This window comes from Corythoichthys intestinalis, chromosome 12 (assembly GCF_030265065.1).
Source record: "Corythoichthys intestinalis isolate RoL2023-P3 chromosome 12, ASM3026506v1, whole genome shotgun sequence".
Classification (NCBI taxonomy): Eukaryota; Metazoa; Chordata; class Actinopteri; order Syngnathiformes; family Syngnathidae; genus Corythoichthys; species Corythoichthys intestinalis.
This window is the reverse complement of record NC_080406.1, coordinates 30492533-30515105: the sequence shown is the minus strand read 5'-3', so window position 1 is coordinate 30515105 and position 22573 is coordinate 30492533. Positions and strand designations below refer to the sequence as shown.

Sequence of the window (22573 nt, the reverse complement as noted above, 5' to 3'; positions counted from 1 at the left end):
TCTCAGAAAATTAGAATATTGTGTATTCTAATTTTCTGAGACAGTCCAGTATAGTCTACAAAATTAACACTATTGGTGTGATATGTTGACTACATATCCCACGATACTACTAATGGCTCTCACCTTTTGTCTCCACTTTCTGTCCCTCGTGATTCTCCTTTTCTCGAATCTATATTCTGTTTGTCTGGTGTTTTTTGGTGTCTTATCCCCCCATAAAAACAACAGCGGTCCCACAGTTGACTGACCTCAGCTTCGACGACGTTAGTGACACCACTATCAGTCTCCGCTGGTCTCCGCTCAATTCCACAGCCATCACTGGTTACAGGATCACAGTGGTTGCGGCGGGCGAAAGCGTACCCTTTTACCAAGACACGGTTATGCCAACAACCGGACATTATACAGTCTACGGGTTGGAACCTGGTATCGAATATGACATTAGTGTGATCACTGTAACAGAAAATGGGGAAAGCGAACCCACCGTGGTCACACAACAGACTTGTAAGGAAATAACACAGAACACTTTTTATGGATTTAACTTCATCTCAGCCACTACAAGATTTGTGTCTTCTCTGTTTTCCATAGCTGTACCGGCCCCTACTGATCTGGGCTTTGGCCAAGTTGGCCCAGATTTTATTGAAGTCACATGGGTCTCACCACATGTCCCCAACATGGCTGACATCAACAACTTCCTCATTAGGTTTGAACAATATGCTCGATGTGCTTAATTGATTGGCTGCCATTGGCGGTGATAGACAAACCAGAGTTGCTTCAAAAGTAAACTGTTTTTACATTACCCGCTAGGCATGTGCCAGTACGAGATTTGTAGGGTATTTAACCTTAAGCAAAAATACTGCTGTTTCACGGTATCACGGTATTGCAATTATAGCTATAAAATGTGTTATTTTGAGATGTATGGGTCAAAAAAACAAAAGAAACTTTTTTCTATTGGACAGGATTTTTACAATTTTTCACAACATATTTGTAAATTAGAACACCAGCCTGAATATAATGTTAAAATAAATAAAAGAACAAAAAAATGAATAACTGAAATATTTTAGATAAAATTGACAAAGCGCGTGTGTACGACTCGTATAATTATTTACACATTATACACACACTGACACTTACCCTCTCTCAAAACAGAAAGTCGCCGGAGAGAGAAAAAACAGCTCAGGGTGTGTTATGAAAATTTTATTTTGAACAGATGTTTGCATTGGTGGAAGACTTTACAAAAGTAGGCTAATGGTAGAGAGGAAACTAGTTAGCTATCTTGGCATGCTAACTAACCGCGTTATCTGCCTCGTTAACAAGCTTACGTTATAGTATTTGTTTTACCATCGCTAGACACACTAAACACGCTGGAGTGAACTCTCGTAGCTGGTGGCAAACGTTCATGACAGCGTTTATTTACCTTAAATTTTGTGTAAGGTGACGGATGATGGTCACGTAAATGTGAAATCATGTTGGAGGTCTTGCTGTCCTTCCTCCTTTAAGCCGTGGCTATCTGTTTCTTTTCGGTAGCCGAAGTATTCCCATACTAGCGACTTTTGTCTTTTTTTGAGGAGGTAAAAGCTCAGGTAGGGTTTCACCACGTTCAGCCATTGTGTCTACTTTACAGTACAGTGACAGAGAAGTGTCACTAACAGACATAGGAGAGAGCAATAATCAGAGGGGGAGGGGTGAGCACTGCCGCTCCAAGGCACGTATTTCTTGCTGCATTTTTGGGAAATAAAAAATAGCTAATACCGTACTACGGTATGACGGAAAATTTTGGTGGTTTTGAAACCGTGACATTTTAATACCATGGTAAACCTTGAAACCGATAACCGGCATGTGCCTATATACGTGTACAGTAATAACGGCATATTACCATTTACAACACTGGAGCTAAGGAAACGGATCAGCAAACTTCCTACTGTTCTAACGGCTTTAATGGTATTTCATAAAATAACTTATTGGCTGTCCTTGACAGCTATAGATGGATCGAGCCTTATTGCTGTCAAAAGACAGTCAGAAGTAAATTATGTTAATTAACTTCATGTTTTTGGCAAAATTGAAATTAAAATTTCTGCAGTCCTCGTTGAAAGAACAAGGACTACAGAAATCAGAGATTATTCATTATTTCTTTCTGTTAAAATATTTTTGTGATAAATAAAGGATAATTTCTAAATATTAAAAATAGAGACTATTTACAGTTATTTCCTTTTAGGTTTTTCTAATTAATAAATGCAAAAACAATAAAAATGCATTAAAAAAAATTAGGGCTGTCAAACAATTAAAAATTTTGATCGCCTTAATCACAGCTTAAAAATTAATTAATCGTAAATTGATCGCAATTCAAACCATCTCTAAAATGTGCCATATTTTTCTGTAAATTATTGTTGGAATGGAAAGATAAGACACAAGACGGACATAAACATTCAACATACTGTACATAAGTACTGTATTTGTTTATTATAACAATACATTAAGTTATAGTAATTTTATACTAAAACCCCTGTTAATGTTTTCATTTTAATAAAATTTGTAAAATTTTCAATCAAAAAATAAACTAATAGCTCGCCATTGTTGACATCGCCGAGCGGTGACGTCACATCAGGCTCCCTGCCGTTCCTCCACAGTGTCTTTAACTACGTAAGGTAGTGATTGAAATACACCACAAGGTGTCAATGGCGAGTTTCAAATTAATTAGAGATCTAGCCAAGGCAAAGTTTAGTAAGTTTTATGTGTATTTTGCATAGCTATTTTAATTGGGAATGCCAGTTCTCTTTGCATTGAGCGCTCTTCTTTTTGTGAGCATTTTTTTTTTTTTTGAGAGATAGGAATATTATTTTTGTTGTGCTTTCAGTAAATGATACTGTAGCGACTTAACTGTTCCGCCCAAATGCATGATGGGAAGTTGGGCAACCATGACTGTCAGTGGTGGCTTCAAATGGTATACAGTATGTTCTGCGTTGTGTTCAATTAAGTGTGTTAAGAAAATGATCGTTTCCTGTGAAAAATAGGAAAATTATTTTAGTTGTGCTTTCACAAAATGTTACTGTAACAGCTTAACTGTTTTGCCCAAATGCATGATGGGAAGTTGGGCAACCATGACTGTCAGTGGTGGCTGCAAATGGTATACAGTATGTTCTGCGTTGTGTTCAATCAAGCGTGTTAAGAAAAAGATAGTCTCCTGTCATTCTTCCCCACATCGTTCGACACAATACTTGTAGTTGTTGGGAAAGAGTTGCCAAAGCTTAAGCCAATAAAAGGCGCGGTTCAATGAACACCCGTGTCCACTCGCATTTCTCTGCCTATTCGCTCTCAATGTGCTAAAACAGCATCATTGTAAACTGTTTGAGGCAATGCATGAAAGGGTCATTCCGTGCATGCGTTAATTGTGTACAATATTTTAACGTGATTAATTTAAAAATTTAATTAATGCCCGTTAACGCGAAAAATTTGACAGCACTAAAACAAATGCAAAAAAGACAATATTTAAAGTTTTTTCCTTTTAAAATAAAGTTACAAAACGAAATAAATATTTACTTTTTCCACTTTTGATTTTTATTATTTAAATGTAAATAAATATAAGAAGTACAAATGAAAAATGATCATTTAGTCCTTTAGTTGATTAACTATTGCTGAACTAATTAGCAGATACAATGGCCATCCGAAGGAAACAATAACTAGAATGTAACCCACGATAAAGATGAGTTTGACACCTCTGTCCTTTTTTTAGGTACCATCCCATTGACTTTGACGATGAACTGACTGAAACCAGTGTCGATGGCACAATGAACAATGTTGTGCTGAAGAGTAAGTTGGAATAAAAACAATAATTATACAGCAACTTGCAAGCACATTGGATTGTATTTTTTCCAAACATTGTTTTCTATTTTGGGTAGATTTGCTGCCAAACACTGAGTATCTGATCAGCGTGGTGTGCGTTTATGAGCAGAGGGAGAGCTCGCCACTTGTCGGGACCCATAAAACCAGTGAGTTTTAGTTGGGCTGCTTCTAACAAGTAACTTATTAGTTGCCATTGACAGCGATTGACGTCCAATCCATTCAATGCCAGCATCTCCTTGTTCAAATAGATTAGATGTTGATCACAGTCAATGAGTTAAAGGAAGGATTATAACATTGGAACTTTTTTGCATCACCTAACCTTCTTTAGCCCTGGATTCACCAGTTGCTCTGAGTTTCTCTGAGATTTTCACCACCTCCTTCACCATTCACTGGCTGGCTCCCCAAAGCAAAATCACGGGCTATCGCATCCGTTACCAGATGGCAAGCGGTGGAAGAACCAAAGATGAGAGGCTACCCCCATCCAGGAATCACTTCACTTTGACAGGACTGGCTCCAGATACTGATTACCTGGTTAACATTTACGCAGTTAGTGGGACACAGGAGAGCTTGCCGCTTAGTGGCAATCAGAAGACAAGTATGAAATCATCTTGTTCTCATATGAAAACAAGATAATGGTTAATGTTTTGATTGAATTGCTTTTGTGGTTTTTGTCTAGTCTCTGATGCTCCAACAGACCTGGAGGTTCTAGAATCCACCCCCACCAGCATCACTATCCGATGGGATGCCCCTCCTGTCACTGTGCGCTACTACAGGATCACTCATGGCGAGACAGGTAGAGCAATTTTGGTTTTTACTTTGTATTTCGGGACTGAGAGCACAAAGAAGGGGATATACGTTTATACAGTGGCGCAAATAAGTATTTAGTCAACCACCAATTGTGCAAGTTCTCCTACTTGAAAAGATTAGAGAGGCCTGTAATTGTCAACATGGGTAAACCTCAACCATGAGCGACAGAATGTGGGGGAAAAAAAACAGAAAATCACATTATTTGATTTTGAAAGAATTTATTTCCAAATTAGAGTGGAAAATAAGTATTTGGTCACTTACCAACAAGCAAGATTTCTGGCTGTCAAAGAGGTCTAACGTCTTCTAACGAGGTCTAACGAGGCTCCACTCGTTACCTGTATTAATGGCACCTGTTTTAACTCATTATTGGTATAAAAGACACTTGTCCACAACTCAGTCAGTCACAGTCTAAACTCCACTATGGCCAAGACCAAAGAGCTGTCGAAGGACACCAGAGACAAAATTGTAGACCTGCACCAGGCTGGGAAGACGGAATCTGCACGCTTGGTGTAAAGAAATCAACGGTGGGAGCAATTATTAGAAAATGGAAGACATACAAGACCACTGATAATCTCCCTCGATCTGGGGCTCCATGCAAGCTCTCATCCCGTGGTGTCAAAATGATAACAAGAACGGTGAGCAAAAATCCCAGAACCACACGGGGGGACCTCGTGAATGACCTACAGAGAGCTGGGACCACAGTAACAAAGGCTACTATCAGTAACACAATGCGTAGCCAGGGACTCAAATCCTGCACTGCTAGACGTGTCCCCCTGCTGAAGCCAGTACATGTCCAGGCCCGTCTGCGGTTCGTTAGAGAGCATTTGGATGATCCAGAAGAGGACTTCGAGAATGTGTTATGGTCAGATGAAACCAAAATAGACCTTTTTGGTAGAAACACAGGTTCTTGTGTTTGGAGGAGAAAGAATACTGAAGAACACCATACCCACTGTGAAGCATGGGGGTGGAAACATCATGCTTTGGGGCTGTTTTTTTTGCAAAGGGACCAGGACAACTGATCTGTGTAAAGAAAAGAATGAATGGGGCCATGTATCGAGAGATTTTGAGTGAAAATCTCCTTCCATCAGCAAGGGCATTGAAGATGAGACGTGGCTGGGTCTTTCAGCATGACAATGATCCCAAACACACAGCCAGGGCAAGCATTTCAAGGTCCTGGAGTGGCCTAGCCAGTCTCCAGATCTCAACCCCATAGAAAATCTGTGGAGGGAGTTGAAAGTCCGTGTTGCCCAACCACAGCCCCAAAACATCACTGCTCTGGAGGATGTCTGCAAAGAGGAATGGGCCAAAATACCAGCAACAGTGTGTGAAAAGCTTGTGAAGAGTTACAGAAAACGTTTGGCCTCTTATATTGCCAACAAAGGGTACATAACAAAGTATTGAGATTTACTTTTGGCATTGACCAAATACTTATTTTCCACCATGATTTGCAAATAAATTCTTTAAAAATCAAACAATGTGATTTTCTGTTTTTTCTCCACATTCTGTCTCTCATGGTTGAGGTTTACCCATGTTGACAAATACAGGCCACTCTAATATTTTCAAGTGGGAGAACTTGCACAATTAGTGGTTGACTAAATACTTATTTGCGCCACTGTATTTAGACCGCATAAGATTTTATTTGTCATTGATGTTTTGCTATTTAATTTGAGGATGTATATGACTTAGAATAATCATAGAAAACTTGTTTTGAGTTTTTGTCTGTCTTTTCTAGGAAGTCCCAAAACAATATTTCGAAATGAAAAACAGTGTAATGGAAATAGGAGTGGGAACCTCTTGGTACCTCACGATACGATACATTTGCGATATAAAGCTCACGATAACGATGATCTGACGATTGGGCGATACAACGATTATCAATACATTGGTCAGGAAATAATTCTAAGATATTCTACACACAACTAATAAGCAGAAAAACAAGCTTCTGCTGTGAATTAGATAGAGTTTATCACTAGTAGACATCCAATCCGTTTGAAGTGAGAGGGATGGCAGCAAATGAACGAATGTTGTCAAACGGATTGAACGTCTATGGCCGTCAGTGGCTGCCAATGCCAGGCAATGAGGTAATATTGGGCCATTTAAGGTCATTTACCTGTTGATATTCAGTTACTTCCTGTTGATTTTGGAGTGTTTTATGGGTCACTTCCTGTTTATTTTGAGTTACAGAACAGGAAGTGACCTGGGAATTACCCAAATGAATAGGCAGTGACTCAAACTCAAGAGGACATGACCTGTAAAATCCCTAAAATGAACTGCAAGTGACCTGTAAATGCCCCGAAAATCGGACAGAATGACTGAATACTCTGGTTTCGAATGAACGTTCCCAGTCTAAATGGATTGGGCGTCATGCACCGTCAATGCAGAGTTACCTGCGACACTATTATGGTGGATGATTTTGGTAGCAACTTTCTGGTTCATTTTTATTTATTTATTTTTTTTACATTGACACCTTTTTAAAACGATATCTCGATTCTTGGCAGGAGCATATCGATAACCTTTTGGGACACAAAGTATCACAATATATCACCATTTCGATATTTTTTCACACCACTAAATGGAAACGCCTGAATTTGGAAATAAATATCTTTAAAAAGTTTTTCCGATTTTATGTGGAGTTAGGTTTTTCATAGTTTCTATAATAAATTGCATCACCAGAGCGCAATGGAAACACTTATCAAATTCATGTGCCACAGGATGTGACGTACCCAGTCACATGATCACTTCTCCACACGTGACAGGTTTTGGGCATCTATCTTCCTTCAGTAAAATCCTGCGAGATGAAATTTCACAAGAATTACAAGGCTTTTTAAAAAATCAGCCTTTTATGGAAACATGCTGAAGTTATACTTTGCCAAAATGTTTGGAATATTGCTTTTATTTAGTGAAAAACTGTAATTCCTATTAGAGGTGCACGATAATTATCGGTTCGATAATTATCGGTCCAATAATAGGGATTATGCCGTCATCCCAATAGATCTAATAACATTATTAATAGGCCCGATAATATACTGTATAATGTTTTTGGCATGGTGTTGGTGGATTGGGACATGTGCATTTATTTCCACTACTGTTTTGCCAGTATGCAAAGTTTTGTTACTGTTCTAGAGGCCGTATTTTTCCATCACTGAGTGATCAACCTTACTATGGGAATTAGCAAATGTTTGCATTTTACAGTGTTAAGTTCTTAAGAGGTCTTTTGGTTATGGATAGGTGCTGTCCTATAATCCCCTTGTTAAGAAAGTTTTTTCATGGGCCAAAACCACAAAAGTCTCCTCTCCTGTTAGACCAAAAGTTTTATCTGCTGACAAAGCACAATACCTGTTGGGTTTATGTTTGTTTTAGTTCAGTGCTTATTGTTCAGGGGAACACATAGTCAATCACATTGACTGATTGTGATTGACTCAAACTATATTTATTTGAAAAAATAAATATGGGCGCTTTATTAGGCCTGTCGCGATAACAAATTTTAGTGTGCGATAATTATTCTCATAAATTATTGCGATATGCGATATTATTGCGCCCCCCCAATTTTTTTTTAACCAATTTACAATAACACAGTGAGAATACAGTATATATTAATAGATCAAGTACACCCATTTAAACGCGATATTTACTCTTAAATTCAAAAATACTTTTTAAGAAATCACAACTAAAAACAATAGACCATGCCTCTTAAGTAAAAAACAACAATACTGATCCCGCACAGAAACACAGAATAAATAAAATGTGTTTAAAAAAAAAAAAAAAAATTGCACTTAATAACTTAAGCATTTAGGCAAATGAAAAATTTTCCCGTCATAGCTTCTGCAAGGGTGTTCCATAGGGATGCAACGATACAGTTAAGTCATGGTTCGGTACGATTTTTGATACGGGGGACACGATTTTCGAACCGATTCAATACATTTAATGCTCTGTAAAAAAAAAAAAAAAATTATATTTTTTGTTTCTTTTTTTTTTTTTTATGCTAACGAGCAAAAATTAAATTGCCATCATATAAACATGCATTTTAGTGCATAATATTTATGTGCTTACTTACTTACTTACTTACTTACTGATCTGAAAAAAAATTGTATAAAAGTGCTGAGAACAATATTTACTGTTTGTAAAGTGAGGCAGTGCACACTGTTGATTGCTACAGCTCTCTTAGCAGCTAGGTTTACTACATGAGCAAGACATCCTATTTGTGGTCCGAATCCATCTGTGTCACGTACTGAATTAACAATATTTGCAACATTATCTATAGTCACTGGTATGGATTGATTTGGCCGTCTTAACTTCCATTCAATCATGACAGTTTAGAATTCATCGATGTAGTATATGGACTACGTGTCCCATAATCAATCTGGGATCACGTAGCCATAGGCATGGCACGTAGCACATCTAGTTTGCCATTTCATGATATCTAGTCGGTGCGCTCATTAAAAAAGTTAGCAAGCGCCGCTGAAGTCACGTCTGGTCATTACTACACAACACCAGCATATTACAATCCACTTTCATAAACAGGACGAGAAGCACAGCGCTCTTAATGTCATTCAGCTGTTCGTTGTCAAAGCGAGGTTGTTCGTAGCAGCCAAGTCGGTAACAATGTTTTGGCGGACTTCGTTGTAAATATCCGGCGCTGTGCCGAAATATAGCCGCCCCGCGTGAAATGTCACTCCTGACGGGAGCGCCCACACGTCAACAACACTGGCGCGCCGTAGATGGTCCACAGTCACTCCGGAGGACTGACGCGGCCGGTATACGTTGAACAATAGGATATAATGGGAACGATTGGCTCCGGCGCTAGTTTTTGCCGTACCTGGAACGAAGATGCATTTTACGCAGTTGGTAACGAGGAATCCGAACTTTTAACAGCACGTCTGCCGCACGCGCGCATGCACGTGCACGCGAGGCTATAAATCGCAGCGGAAAACTTACCGCCTTCATTTTTATTTATCGCGCGATAAATGGAATTATTGCATATTGCGACAGGCTTACGCTTTATTTGAAGTCAAAACTGTTCTTGTCTTTGTTTTGTTCATTATAAAAATGTTCATGTCATCATGAAAATTCTGGTTAGGTCAAAGGCAAATCTATGCTGAATCCACCACTAGTATTTTTGACCTACAGGTGTTCAAAAATTCAGGTGAATATACAAATATATTAATACATTATCGGTTATCGTATCGGTATCGACTTTGAGGAGCAGGAAGTTATCGATATTGATATCGGTTTAAAAAATGGATATCGTGCACCGCTAATTCCTATAATCTCCTTTAAAACTGCCAGTCTGTTGCTTTCACTGATAATAAATGAGTTCATTTCTTATACTAGTCTTCTCATCACTGATTGTCTCTTTCTTCAGGAGGCCACAGCAATCCCAAAGAATTCACCGTTCCTGGCTCTCAGTCCACTGTCACAATCCCGAACCTGCAGCCCGGTACTGACTACACTATCACCGTCTATGCCGTAACTGGCAGAGGAGACAGCCCTGCTTCTAGCATTCCCATCTATGTCACACATAAGACAGGTACACCCACAAACACGATTTTTATACATATGTTGTCACAACCGAAAAATAAAAGCTGCGTTCATGTTTCCTTTTGACATTTTAATCTATTTTTCCAGGAGTTGACTCTCCTTCTGACATGAAGGTGATGGACGTTAACGACAACAGCGTCACCGTGAGATGGAGCCCTGCACAGGGTCCAATCAAGGGGTACAGAGTGACCGGAGTCCCCAGAAATGGACAGGGTTCCTCTTTCACTGAAGTCGTGGCTCCAGGTACACTATAAAAAATGATGTTGGTTGAGCATGAAATTTCAAGTCAACCAAGTTTTGATGGAAAACTTGACTAACGTAAAGTTTTTTCAAATAGTATAATGACACATACTTCAGTGGAAATCATTTTTGCTTTCTTTTCTGCTTCTAATCTTTTTTCACTCGCTTTTCCATATACAGACCAAACAGAAATGACTTTCTCCGGCTTGATGCCGACAGTAGAGTACACTTTTAGTGTTTACGCTCTCGGACAAGATGGAGAGAGTTTACCTCTGGTGGTGAGCGCTCTGACAAGTAAGGATTTTCCTATTATTATTTTTTTAATAACCACCATTTTCCTTCTACTTGGCCTATTGAAAATGTTCCCATATCTTTAGATGTAGACCGTCCCAAGGACCTGAACTTCTCGGATGTTGACTCCACCTCTCTACGGATCACATGGGAGAGTCCCGACGGAATTGTCACGGCTTATCGTGTCTTATATTCCAGCTCTGAGGAGGGCGAAAGAGAGCTACGCCCATCCCCTCAAGGAGATGCCGAGTCGGCCGTTATTTATGGCTTGCAGCCAGGAACTGAATATACCGTGAAAGTCATCGCCCTGCATGATGACACGGCCAGCACAGCACTGGTTGGAACTCAAACTACAGGTTTGAAATCATATTTATTTGCGTTCTTGTAGAAATTTTCTTGTGGCTTCACCTGAAACTATTTTGCCACTTTTTCAACTCAGGGCTGTCACCCCCCACCAACCTGCAGTTCTCTCAGGTCGGACCTACATCCTTCACGATGCACTGGGCCGTGCCGGGTCAAGAAAACAGGCTAACCGGCCAGACACGCCTCACGGGCTACCGTGTTGTTGTAAACCCGAAAAATAAGAGCGGACCCACCAAGGAGATTAATTTAGCTCCAGACACAACAAAGGCACACATCAATGGACTTATGGTAAATTTCTCATATTGAAAGTTTTAATGAGTTACTGTTTATTACTGCCGTTGACGTCGATCGACATCGAATCCATTTTCACTGGGAGCTCATTGAAAACGGATTCGACGTCGATCGCTGTCAATGGCAGTGAATGAGTTAAGAGTAGAAAACTGGATGTTTGAATGGATAAGTATCATATCTAAATTAGTGAAAAGTAGAACATTAGACAAGAATTAGATTTTTAAACTAGGAAACTAGCTTGATACTCGTTTAGCGACATTGTTCACATAAAAATCCTCTTTTAGCCTACTAACAGTAAATGTTCTTAGATTTTTCCTGTCCTCAATATTTTTATTCATTTAATATTACTATTATTTTTAATTATTTTGAAAATATAAAAAACAAAAAAAATGTATTGTCTAGTTCTTATCTTTATTTATTCTTTTTATTTTTAAATAAAACAATAAATAATGTGTTTGGATTTATATTTTTATAATTGGCAGGTAATTAGTACAGGAAAAAAAACATTTGTTTATGCACATTCAAGAAAATTATGTATTTTAATTTTTAAAATTGTGTTTGTTTCTTTTCACTTTATATTAAAATGACAAAAATTAATTAAAAAAACAGTACATAACCTGTTTTGTATTTATTTTAGTTATATTTTTGCAATGAAAAGAAGTATTAAAATTTAAAAAATATATATAAATACATTGGGGAGAACAAGTATTTGATACACAGTCAATGGGAAAACCCATTGGCAGTGTATCAAATACTTGTTCTCCCCACTGTACATATACAGTATATGTACATTGATTCTGATTTCTGTAGTCCTCAATGAAAGCTGACTGACAATCTTTGTAACTATACAAAATATGATATTTGTAAACGTCTGCTTTTGCTTTGGAAAATGATACAGTTGCATAGTTATATATTATTCATACTTCAAAATTTTTTAGCGCATAGTATTGGGTTGCAATGGACGTCAGAGTAAAAAAAATGTTTATACATACATGTGATGGAGCCAATTAGTCGACTAATTGCAACAATCATAAGTGATTTGTCAGCTATCAAAAATACTCGTCTGTTACAGTCCTATTGGAAATTAATCTAGTTCAAAGTCATATTCCATTTATTACAGTGTCTAATTTGACCGTTCTGTTACTATTTCTATTATCTTCTAGGTTTCAACTACTTATGACGTTCATGTTCATGCCTTGAAGAACTCCTTGACCAGTAGGCCAGTCCAAGGAGAGGTTACCACACTGGAGAGTGAGTTTTGAATCATACAAATAAGCACTGGAGAAGGAGAATCGTTTTGTAGCAGAAACCTATAGACTTCATAGTGATATTGACGGGACACGGGGTGCGGGGCCGATTAATAGGGGGCCTATCTCTGTCAAAGCTGACCGAGTGGAAACACAGACAAAGAGCTTTTTACGTTGAAAATTCTTGTGAATAAATGCTTAAATCCCTGAATTCTTTATAGATATGGACGTAAAATAGTCTCGATTCTTGGTTAAAAGCAATAAAAAAGGGGCTGTTAGCATTTATTTTACGTAAATATTAGAGGCGTGCGACATTTCCGATTCTTAGATTATTCGTGATTCGGCCGTGGAAGATTCGAGAACGATTCACAAACATCCAAATTTCGATTATTGAATTATACCAGGTAAAACGGAAGTAAAACACAGTCAGCGCGGTCTTTGGGAGGCGCAATGAGGAACGGACCGAGAGTAAATATCATGTTCAACTCATGCCGATAGATAAAAAAAAAAAACAATCATACCTGACTGCGGCCGACAGCCGCAACAAACAACGCCCAGTTGCTAGTTGCTACAAACATACGGCTACAGTAGATATCATATATATGTAGAATTAGATGCAAAATGACAGACGAAGGCGGTGTTAGAACAAATATTATTGAACCGAGATGCAAAATGATAGACTTTCCGGCATTAGTAAATAGCCGCCATTTTAAAGCAGTACTAAAGCAGTGACTTCTCTAGAAGGCTCTGTTGGAGCAAACCTAATTAACTTATTATCTAAAAGGCTCCTAAATCGGCAGAATCTTGTCTTGAACCTATCTTTAAATGATGAAATAGTTTTAAAACTTTGACAAAAGTAGACAGAAGGGAAATTATGGAATAACGGGAGCAATTTTAACAACTGTAACAGTTGATTCACAACATTAAATTAATTGAATGTAGTTTAAAGCTGCTGATACAGAATGGGGGATGTATTTTATTTACTGTTATTTTTGTATATTTGTTTACTGTTGTATGCTAACTTGATACTGAAATAGTAGTTTGGTTTAGCCTGAGAGGATTTTTGAACAATTTTGGAATTAATGTACAAAACATATATTTATTTAAAAAAAAAAAAAAACAGACGGGGGTGCATCAATAATCGTTTTATAATCGAATCGGAGCCCCTGAATCGTAATCGTAATCGAATCGTTAGGTGCTCAAAGATTCCCAGCTCTAGTAAATATGTCGAATGTGCTGTTAGTCTTTAAGCCACTGTGGCGTTGCCTTATGACAACAAAAAGCTTTTTACGTTGAAGATTTTTTTGGAATAAATGCTTAAATCCCTAAGTTCTTTACACATATGGACGTAAAATAGTCTCGAATCTTTGTTAAAAGAGCAAAGAACCGGGCAGTTAGCATTTATTTTACGTAAATATTTCGAATGTGCTGCTCGTCTGTAAGCCACTGTTGCGCCGCCTTATCACAACAATGAGCTTTTTACGTTTAAATTTTGGGAAATAAATGATTAAATCCCTAAATTCTTGAAAGATATGGACGTAAAACAGTCTCGAATCTTTGTTAAAAGAGCAAAGAACCAGGCAGTTAGCATTTATTTTACGTAGATATGTCAGATGTGCTGCAAGTTCTCAGCCACTGTGGCGGCGCCTTATCAAAACAAAGTGCTTTTTACATTGAAATTTTTGGGAATAAATGCCTAAATCCCTGAATTCTGTATAGATATGGATGTAAAAGAGTCTCGATTCTTGGCTAAAAGCAAAAAAAAAAAAAAACAACGGGCAGTTAGCATTTATTTTCCGTAAATATTGCGAATTATGACGCCAATGCCTTAGCGGTTAATTTCTCCCATTGATTTTTTTTCACGTTTCAAAATGCATGCATGGTACGAAAAATATAATAATTACTTTGAATCCTCGGACAAATCACTCCTCAGACAATCCTTCCTGTTTGTATGCGGTACAGCTTTCGTACTTTTTCAACTTAAATCCGGCGTTGGAGAATAACTGCGACCGACTTCGACCGACGAAGCGGAGTGTAGGATGGCCCCCTACTTGAAGGCCGTCAATATCATTATTAAGTCTATGCAGAAACATTGCCATAAATCATTCCTGACCTTATATATTTTTTTCATCACACCAAGACATCAGCCCCCCTCGCCGCGTGCGCATCTCTGACGTTAACGACACTTCCATTAGTCTAACCTGGCGCTCCAAGACGGATGTAGTCTCGGGCTTCCTGCTTGAGGCCACTCCCACTTCTTCTACTAGCTTCACACCTATTCAGAGGAGCATTAGCGGCAACTCGCGCTCATATACCCTCACAGGTATGCTGATATGACAAACAGCACTCAAAAAGTACACAATTGTTGCATCATGTGCCTTTGTGTATACACAACAGGGCTGGAACCTGGTACCACTTATAAAATCAACCTCTACACACTAAAAGGAAATGGCCGAAGTGCTCCGCTAACACTCACCGCTTCAACAGGTTAGCATTACTGTTCATTAGCTTCAATCAAGAATGCAATTGGAGAGTCTAATTATTCTCATCTTCTTCAGCCAAGCCAGTTCTCAGCCCTCCTACCAATCTGCAGTTTAATTTACTAAACCCTACCAGCATATCCTTTTCATGGGAGCGATCCCGCAGTCCAGGGGTTACCGGCTATTACGTAACCTATGAGCAAGTCGGCGGGTTGCCTCAAGAAGTTGTCCCCAGGCCCCATTCGAGCCAGACTTATGCCATAATCAATGGTGAGTTGGAAATAAAGTCTTCTTCAACAATGATTGACGTCCCATTTGAACCGGGAAGGGTTGGTAGCAAATGATTCCAAACGTTCTATCGCTGCTAGCTCCTCCCAGTTCAAACGGATTGGACATCAATCGCTGTCAATTAGTTAAAAGAAGGATTGTAACAGTTTGACTTAAATATAATTATTTCACAGGTCTGAAACCAGCAACAGAATATGTCATCAAGATTGTTGCCCTGCAAAATACTTTGAGAAGCATACCTCTCTCAGGCAAAGCCAGAACCAGTAAGTACAAAACTTACCTCAATGGCGTACCGCAAGCAACACGTCACTTCCGCTCATTAATATTCATGACATTAGCTACTGTTGCTAAGGGGGGGACATACCACTGTTTGTCCCTAATAGGAAATAAATGGAAATCGTGTACGAAGGAGATGGTTACAGTGCTAAACCTACCAATTCTCTCCGAAAATAAAATAAATAAAATAAAATGTCCCTGGTGCCAAATTCACTGGCAAAGATGAGAAGAACATAAAAATGTTCAGTTAAAGAGATGACTTGAGTGTCGAAGGCTGAAAAAGATGAAAAAAACGAGCCGACCTAAGCATAGCCTTAGCTTTTTTATCGACGCAACTGACAATGACATTCTCCTGTTTCAACAAGCTATCCTTTACCACCAGCCCTGTCTTCTTATAAATTGTATCCTCTGGTTGTCCTACGTCTCTGACCGTTCTTGGGGGTAATGTAGTTAGTTTTGTGTAGCGATCGCAAATGCTACTCAGTGACAGCCAACGAACACTTTCAATTTTTTCATTGATAACAAGTCTTAATTGTATTATTTATTTACACTTCCCCCTTACTAAAGTGTTTTTTTTTTTTTACAACAGAAAAGGTAACTGGCAGTCAGATACCATTTTAATTCTTTTCAGGTCATTCATTGTCAGACAGAAGCAGCACGGCACAGCGTCACGCTAAAAAATTAGTTAAAAATATCAAAATGGCTTACCTCTTTGTCTTCTGAAGACCATGTCAACCCAACAAAATGTTTACTGCATATGAAATGTGAATGGATTCGCCGAGCTGCCGTTAAAAGTCCCCGCAAGTTGATTAATTCTTCACGTTTTGTCTCTGGGTTTTTGGTTTCGGGAAACGTATGAAGAAAACATCCTTCATATGTCGTAATGTCTAAAGTCGTTTCTACAACTTCAAAAAAAGCAATGTGTGGTCGGCATGTTCATTTCTGAAAGATTACCAAAGAAAAGTAGCAGAATTAACATAGTTTCTATGCGAGGGCGGGTCTATAATGTCCCACTTCTACTTAACTTCTGCTTAACGATGTGACGTCACGGTCTAAAAATTGCATGCATGGGTACGCCATTAGGCCTGAAACTATTCATTAAATGCATGAAAATTTTAATACAAAAGATTTGGGCTACCACAAATTATTATTTTGATAGTTGATTAATCACTGATTAGATTTGCATGTTATTTATGGTGATATTAGTCTGGGCTTAAAACTTAAGCTGTAAATGTGCATTTGGAACCAAAAACTATGCACTGAAAAAAGTTGGACTATGAGTATTATTTGAGTTTTCCAGTACAAAATGAGGTGTATGCAAATATCTATATTTAATCGTATTAAAAAGTCTCAAACATTTCGGGTTTACTAATATTGATAAAGTGTCTTAAATACTATAAATTTTAAATTGCACTGCATTGCAATGAAATTGTGACTAAGAAATGGTCTGATGTTCTTTGAATTACTGACTTTTTGCAAGGTTGAGTGCAAAATTTGCACTGGAATTGGCATTAAATTATGTTCAAAGTGGTCCCATAATGGCCTTACAAAGTCCTAAATTTCAAAACCAGTAGGAACCCTGTATTTACTATTCAGAAGCTCAAAAAGGGGATTTAGACCAATATCTGTCTCTTAATTATTAATCAACTATCAAAACAGTTGCCGATTAATTTGATAATCGATTAGATGTCAATTAGTTGAGTAATCGTTGCAACCCTACAAAACCATCAAAATGTCTAACACTAAAATTTTGTGTGTACAAGAAAAAGAATCTCCCAAGGTTTCGGATGATTTCCTACTTAAAAAAAAGAACATCATGTCCAGCATGTCTACTGCAAAGCGGCCCAGCCAAAATCCTTTCTGCAATAAATTTGAGTTGGATTCCATGTGCGTTTTTATTTGCTTGACTTGGCTTTTTACTGCGTTTAACCAGAGCCAGCTTTTACTCATTCCCTACTGGTCCCCGAGCTGCCTCAGCTTCCAGTTTCTCACCGACCCACCACTGACATCTTGGATGTTCCCGAGTCCTTCAATGACAAGATGTAAGAATGTGTACAATGTCCGTTATTTTAAAAAGAGCATTTTATTCAACCGTATTATTTTTTTACATTTAGCTTCGATTCCAACCATGTCCTGTTGACTGGTACGAGTGGTCAGAGCAGGCCAGGGCAACAGGGGCAGCACATCTACACAGAGTACCAGAATCTTGCTCCTAATAACGGACTTCATGGCTCCCACGGTGGACCTAAAGAAGGCCAGAGACCCATTCTTAGAGAGCCTCTCGTTTACATTCCCGTGCCAGGTCCTGATGGTAACAGAGTACCCTTGGTCAAGGTGTGTTGACTATAACTGAACATTTAACCTCCTAAAGACCTGGCATCCACATAGGTGGACATTATGACCAAAAATCTGATGTCCACGAATGTGGACAGCAGGTCTTATTTGCGAAGGAGATTCATTCTATTAACTGTGACTTTAACGTTTTTCATCGTGCAGGTGAGTGAAACACCTCTGCCTGGCCTTGCGTTTGGTTTCCCTGACAACGAGACTGAGTTGCCCCAAGAGGCTCAGACCATCACCACCATCTCTTGGCAACCCATTCCGCAGACCTCGGAATATGAAGTGTCATGCAATCCCATTACGCACATGGAGGAAAGAGGTTTTCAGGTAACAGAAATAATTTGAGTTCATTTTTATGGTATAATTCCAAGTGGCAAGGAACTCGGCAATCTGCAGAACGAAAAGGTCTAAAGGGCCTTGAGTTTAGTGCTGCAACGATTAACTCGAGTAATTCAACTTGAAAAAAGCTTCGAATCAAAATTTGCTGCTTTGAGTATTCATTTAATTAGAGTGGCGTGGTAAAGGTTAGTTTTGAAAGTGTTTGCATTTCGTTTAATTGATTTGGGTGGATCTTGGGTGCCCTCTAGTGGCAACAGTGAATGTTGCATAACTCATTTAACATGGCTGAATCCAGCTGCTCCCTGTTAAGACCAACATATGGTAAGTTTTTGTTTGAGCTAATGTTTTTTTAATGCATTCGTAATTTAGTTTATAGGTATTTTTTGCCGTTTTTTGTGGGGAAATGTGTTTAAACGATTTTGTGAGAGCATTGTTAAAAAACGTTAACATTTTGTAGTATTCAAGCTAGCAGACTTTTGCTATACAAGTTAGCCAATTGTTCTTTTGTTGTTCTTAGATCCTCAATTATATATTATTTTATGTACCATTTGAGGCTAAGCTGAGTTCAGGTATTTTATTTTCAAATGAAAATGCAATTCTGCATAGTTTGAAGAAACACTCGGGAATTTAATTTTGAAAGTGCAATCTTACCCAACCTTTGTTTTACATCCCTAAAATTTATTCTGCAACGCATTAAATGTTCCCAATCCGATATCTAACTAGTTGATAGATTAATCGACTACTAAAATAATCGATAGCTGTAACCTTACTTGAATTATATCTCCTTTCATATAGATGCGTCTTCCTGGCACTTCTAACAGTGCCACTCTAATTGGATTGACATCTGGAGCATCCTATAACGTGGTTGTGGAGGCCATGAGGGGTGGGGCTAAAGAGAAGGTTTTGGAGGAAGTTGTTACGGTTGGCAATGCAGGTAGGAAAATCTCAAAATATGTCAACTTACTTTTTCCTTCACTCATTTGTTGAAAATACGTATTTTTATATATTTTACATTAATTTGGAATCGTGCGTGACAACTGAAATCATCTGATCAGTGTCGACCTATTTCCTGGTTTGGACCAGTTCAAACCAATTCTGTACCAGTCTGGTCTGAACAGTTCAGATTAGACCGGTTAAAACCCATTTAAACCAGTTCAAACCAGACTGCTTCAAACCAGTTCAGGCTGTTTCCGTCCAGTTCAGACCGTTCAAAGTCAAAGTTGAAAGAAATGTGAATGACACAACCAACTAAAGATTACACCTTTCATGTTGTTCAGTTTTTGCTTCATATGTTCAAGTTTAACTTCGCTTTAGTTTCTTGAGTTTTCAGTCTTAATTATCTATTTAAAAAAACAGTTCAAATACAATATAAAATGAATATAATCAAGATCCAAAGATATGCAGAAAAAGTTGGATTATACAGTATACTGTATGTATATATATGTGTATATATATATATATATATATATATATATATATATATATATATATATATATATATATATATAGATATATATATAGATAGATATAGATATATAGATATATATATGATATAGATATATATATGATATAGATATGTATGTATATATTATGTATATAAACAGCCCAACACATAATAGCAGGGTGTACGATACTGGGAGGAAAAGAATACATGGAACGTCATAACCAAGTCGCCGGTATAGTATACAGAAACATCTGTGCAGAGTATGGACTGGAGGCCCTTAGATTGCAATGGGAAACACCTCCCAAGATAGTGGAAAATGAGAGGGCTAAGATCCTGTGGGTCTTCAGCATACAGACTCATAAGATGGTTATGGCCAACAAACATCGTGACATCAAGACATTGGGACATCAAGAAACTAGAGAAATACAAAGGGCTCAAGTGAGAGCTGGAAAGATCCTGGAAAACAACAGTATATACTGTGCAGGACCCTCATAAAGACATTTTTATTTACTTTTTGCCAGACCGATTCCGTTCTTTGGTTCTGTAGATTTGGCGTATATATAGAGAGCACAATATTCAACTGGTCTTGAAAAATCAGTCAAAATTCTCCAAAACCGGCACTCCAAGAGCATTTCTTTCTTTTTCTTTACATGGCTAACATTGTACAGGTGCAAAAATGCATTACACTGATGTATTCGATGTCATCAATCTAACTCATTGACCGCCAATTACAGCGATAAACATCCAATCAGTTTTGACTAGAAGGGCCTCTCCTAGTCGAAACGGATTGGACATCAGTTTCTGTCAATGGCCTCAAAATAAAAAATATCCTGTAATATGCAAATCACATTGTTCATTTTTTCTCCCCTCCATAGTTCCAGGCGACATCCCCATTTCCACCAACCGTGATGTGTGCTACGACACGTTCACGCACACGTACCACGAGGTGGGCTCGGAATGGGAGCGCATGTCTGAGACGGGCTTCAAGCTATGGTGCCGCTGTTTGGGTCTGGGCAGTGGCCATTTTAGGTGTGATTCATCCAGTGAGTGGCTTATTAACACCCATCGCAGGCACGCCGTGGAATTGAAACATTCCACGTGATTTAACTATGAAGGAATTTATAAAAATGGACTTCTCTCATCAAAAACATCTTAACATCATTATAAATTCCTGAAAAGCTTTGATCAAATGGAATCCATAAAATTGTACAATTCTATGTGACGCAGCTATGAAATCTCAACATGAGCAGAATGGACAATCATGAAAAATGTATTCATCCAGAGGATACATTTATGGACATTCACAGTTATGTCTTTCTGCCCATGTTGGTGTGTCTGCTCTTGTGTAAAAATGACATTTTTTATGAAAGTGAGCAGAAAGCAAAGCAAAACTGGGCTAACCCACAGTCTCACTTCAGTTGTGTGTATTGTCCAAACATTTCTTTGTTTTTGCAGGAAACATCTCAAATTCATGTCTGTAAATGTTATCTTTGTATTTTCATTCTCAGTCCATCACTGTATATTTTTCAAATCCCCTCTAAACTCTTTCAGAGTGGTGCCACGACAACGGCAACAACTACCGCATCGGTGAGAAGTGGGATCGCCAAGCTGAGAATGGTCACATGATGAGCTGCACCTGCCTGGGCAATGGCAAAGGAGAATTTAAATGCGAACCTCGTGAGTCGACAAAACTATACTATACCTACTATATCGGTTCTAGAGGTGGGAATCTTTGGGCACCTTACGATTCAATTGCAATTCAGAGGCTACAATTTCATTATAAATTGATTGTTGATAACCCCCCAGCTATTAGCTGCTTTTAATGTTTCGTACATTATTTACAAACATTGTACAAAAATTCTCATAGGATGAAATAAACTACAATTTCAGTGTCAAGTTAACAGTTCAAAACAGTAAATAAAATACTCAAGTCCCCATTCTGTGTTATCAGCTTTAAACTACATTTAATCAATTTAATGTTGTGAATCAACCGTTAAAGTTGTTAAAATTGCTCCCGTTCTTCCATAAAGTCAAGATTTTGCCCATTTAGGTATATTTTAGATAAAAGTTAATTTAGGTTCGTTCGGAAGGTCGCTGCAACAGCCTTCCAGAGAAGTCTTCCTGCTTTAAGATGGCAGCTGTTTACTAACGCTGGGGAGTCTGTCATTCGCATCTAGTTTTCTATACATGTGCTAACGCCACCGAGTCTGTCATTTCGCATCTAGTTACAGTGGGGCAAATAAGTATTTAGTCAACCACAAATTGTGCAAGTTCTCCCACTTGAAAATATTAGAGAGGCCTGTAATTGTCAACATGGTTAAACCTCAACCATGAGAGACAGAATGTGGCAAAAAAAAAAAAAACCAGAAAATCTCACTGTTTGATTTTTAAATAATTTATTTGCAAATCGTGGTGGAAAATAAGTACTTGGTCAATACCAAAAGTTCATCTCAATACTTTGTTATACTTTGTTGGCAATAACCAACGTTGGCCAAATGTTTTCTGTAACTCTTCACAAGCTTTTCACACACTGTTGCTGGTATTTTGGCCCATTCCTCCATGCAGATCTCCTCTAGAGCAGTGATGTTTTGGGGCTGTTGTTGGGCAACACGGACTTTCAACTCCCTCCGCAGATTTTCTATGGGGTTGAGACCCGGAGACTGGCTAGGCCACTCCAGGACCTTGAAATGCTTCCTACGAAGCCACTCCTTTGTTGCCCTGGCTGTGTGTTTGCGATCATTGTAATGCTGAAAGACCCAGCCACGTCTCATCTTCAATGCCCTTGCTGATGGAAG

At 38.4% G+C, this 22573-nt stretch overlaps 1 protein-coding gene across 1 annotated transcript in view; it reads left to right on the top strand.

The window, feature by feature from the left end:
* The window catches only part of fn1a (fibronectin 1a), a 62474-nt gene that overhangs the window by 36185 nt on the left and 3716 nt on the right, over positions 1–22573 (top strand). Inside the window, exons 25-46 of the mRNA XM_057852695.1 lie at positions 226–498; positions 583–697; positions 3725–3801; positions 3891–3980; positions 4163–4429; positions 4511–4627; positions 10004–10168; positions 10267–10422; positions 10600–10713; positions 10797–11066; positions 11150–11361; positions 12528–12615; positions 14752–14934; positions 15009–15098; positions 15170–15361; positions 15553–15642; positions 17589–17697; positions 17770–17989; positions 18152–18322; positions 19130–19268; positions 20654–20821; positions 21330–21455. Coding sequence (XP_057708678.1) covers positions 226–498; positions 583–697; positions 3725–3801; positions 3891–3980; positions 4163–4429; positions 4511–4627; positions 10004–10168; positions 10267–10422; positions 10600–10713; positions 10797–11066; positions 11150–11361; positions 12528–12615; positions 14752–14934; positions 15009–15098; positions 15170–15361; positions 15553–15642; positions 17589–17697; positions 17770–17989; positions 18152–18322; positions 19130–19268; positions 20654–20821; positions 21330–21455 — 3432 coding nt within the window. The remainder of the gene's footprint in view (positions 1–225; positions 499–582; positions 698–3724; positions 3802–3890; positions 3981–4162; positions 4430–4510; positions 4628–10003; positions 10169–10266; positions 10423–10599; positions 10714–10796; positions 11067–11149; positions 11362–12527; positions 12616–14751; positions 14935–15008; positions 15099–15169; positions 15362–15552; positions 15643–17588; positions 17698–17769; positions 17990–18151; positions 18323–19129; positions 19269–20653; positions 20822–21329; positions 21456–22573) is intronic.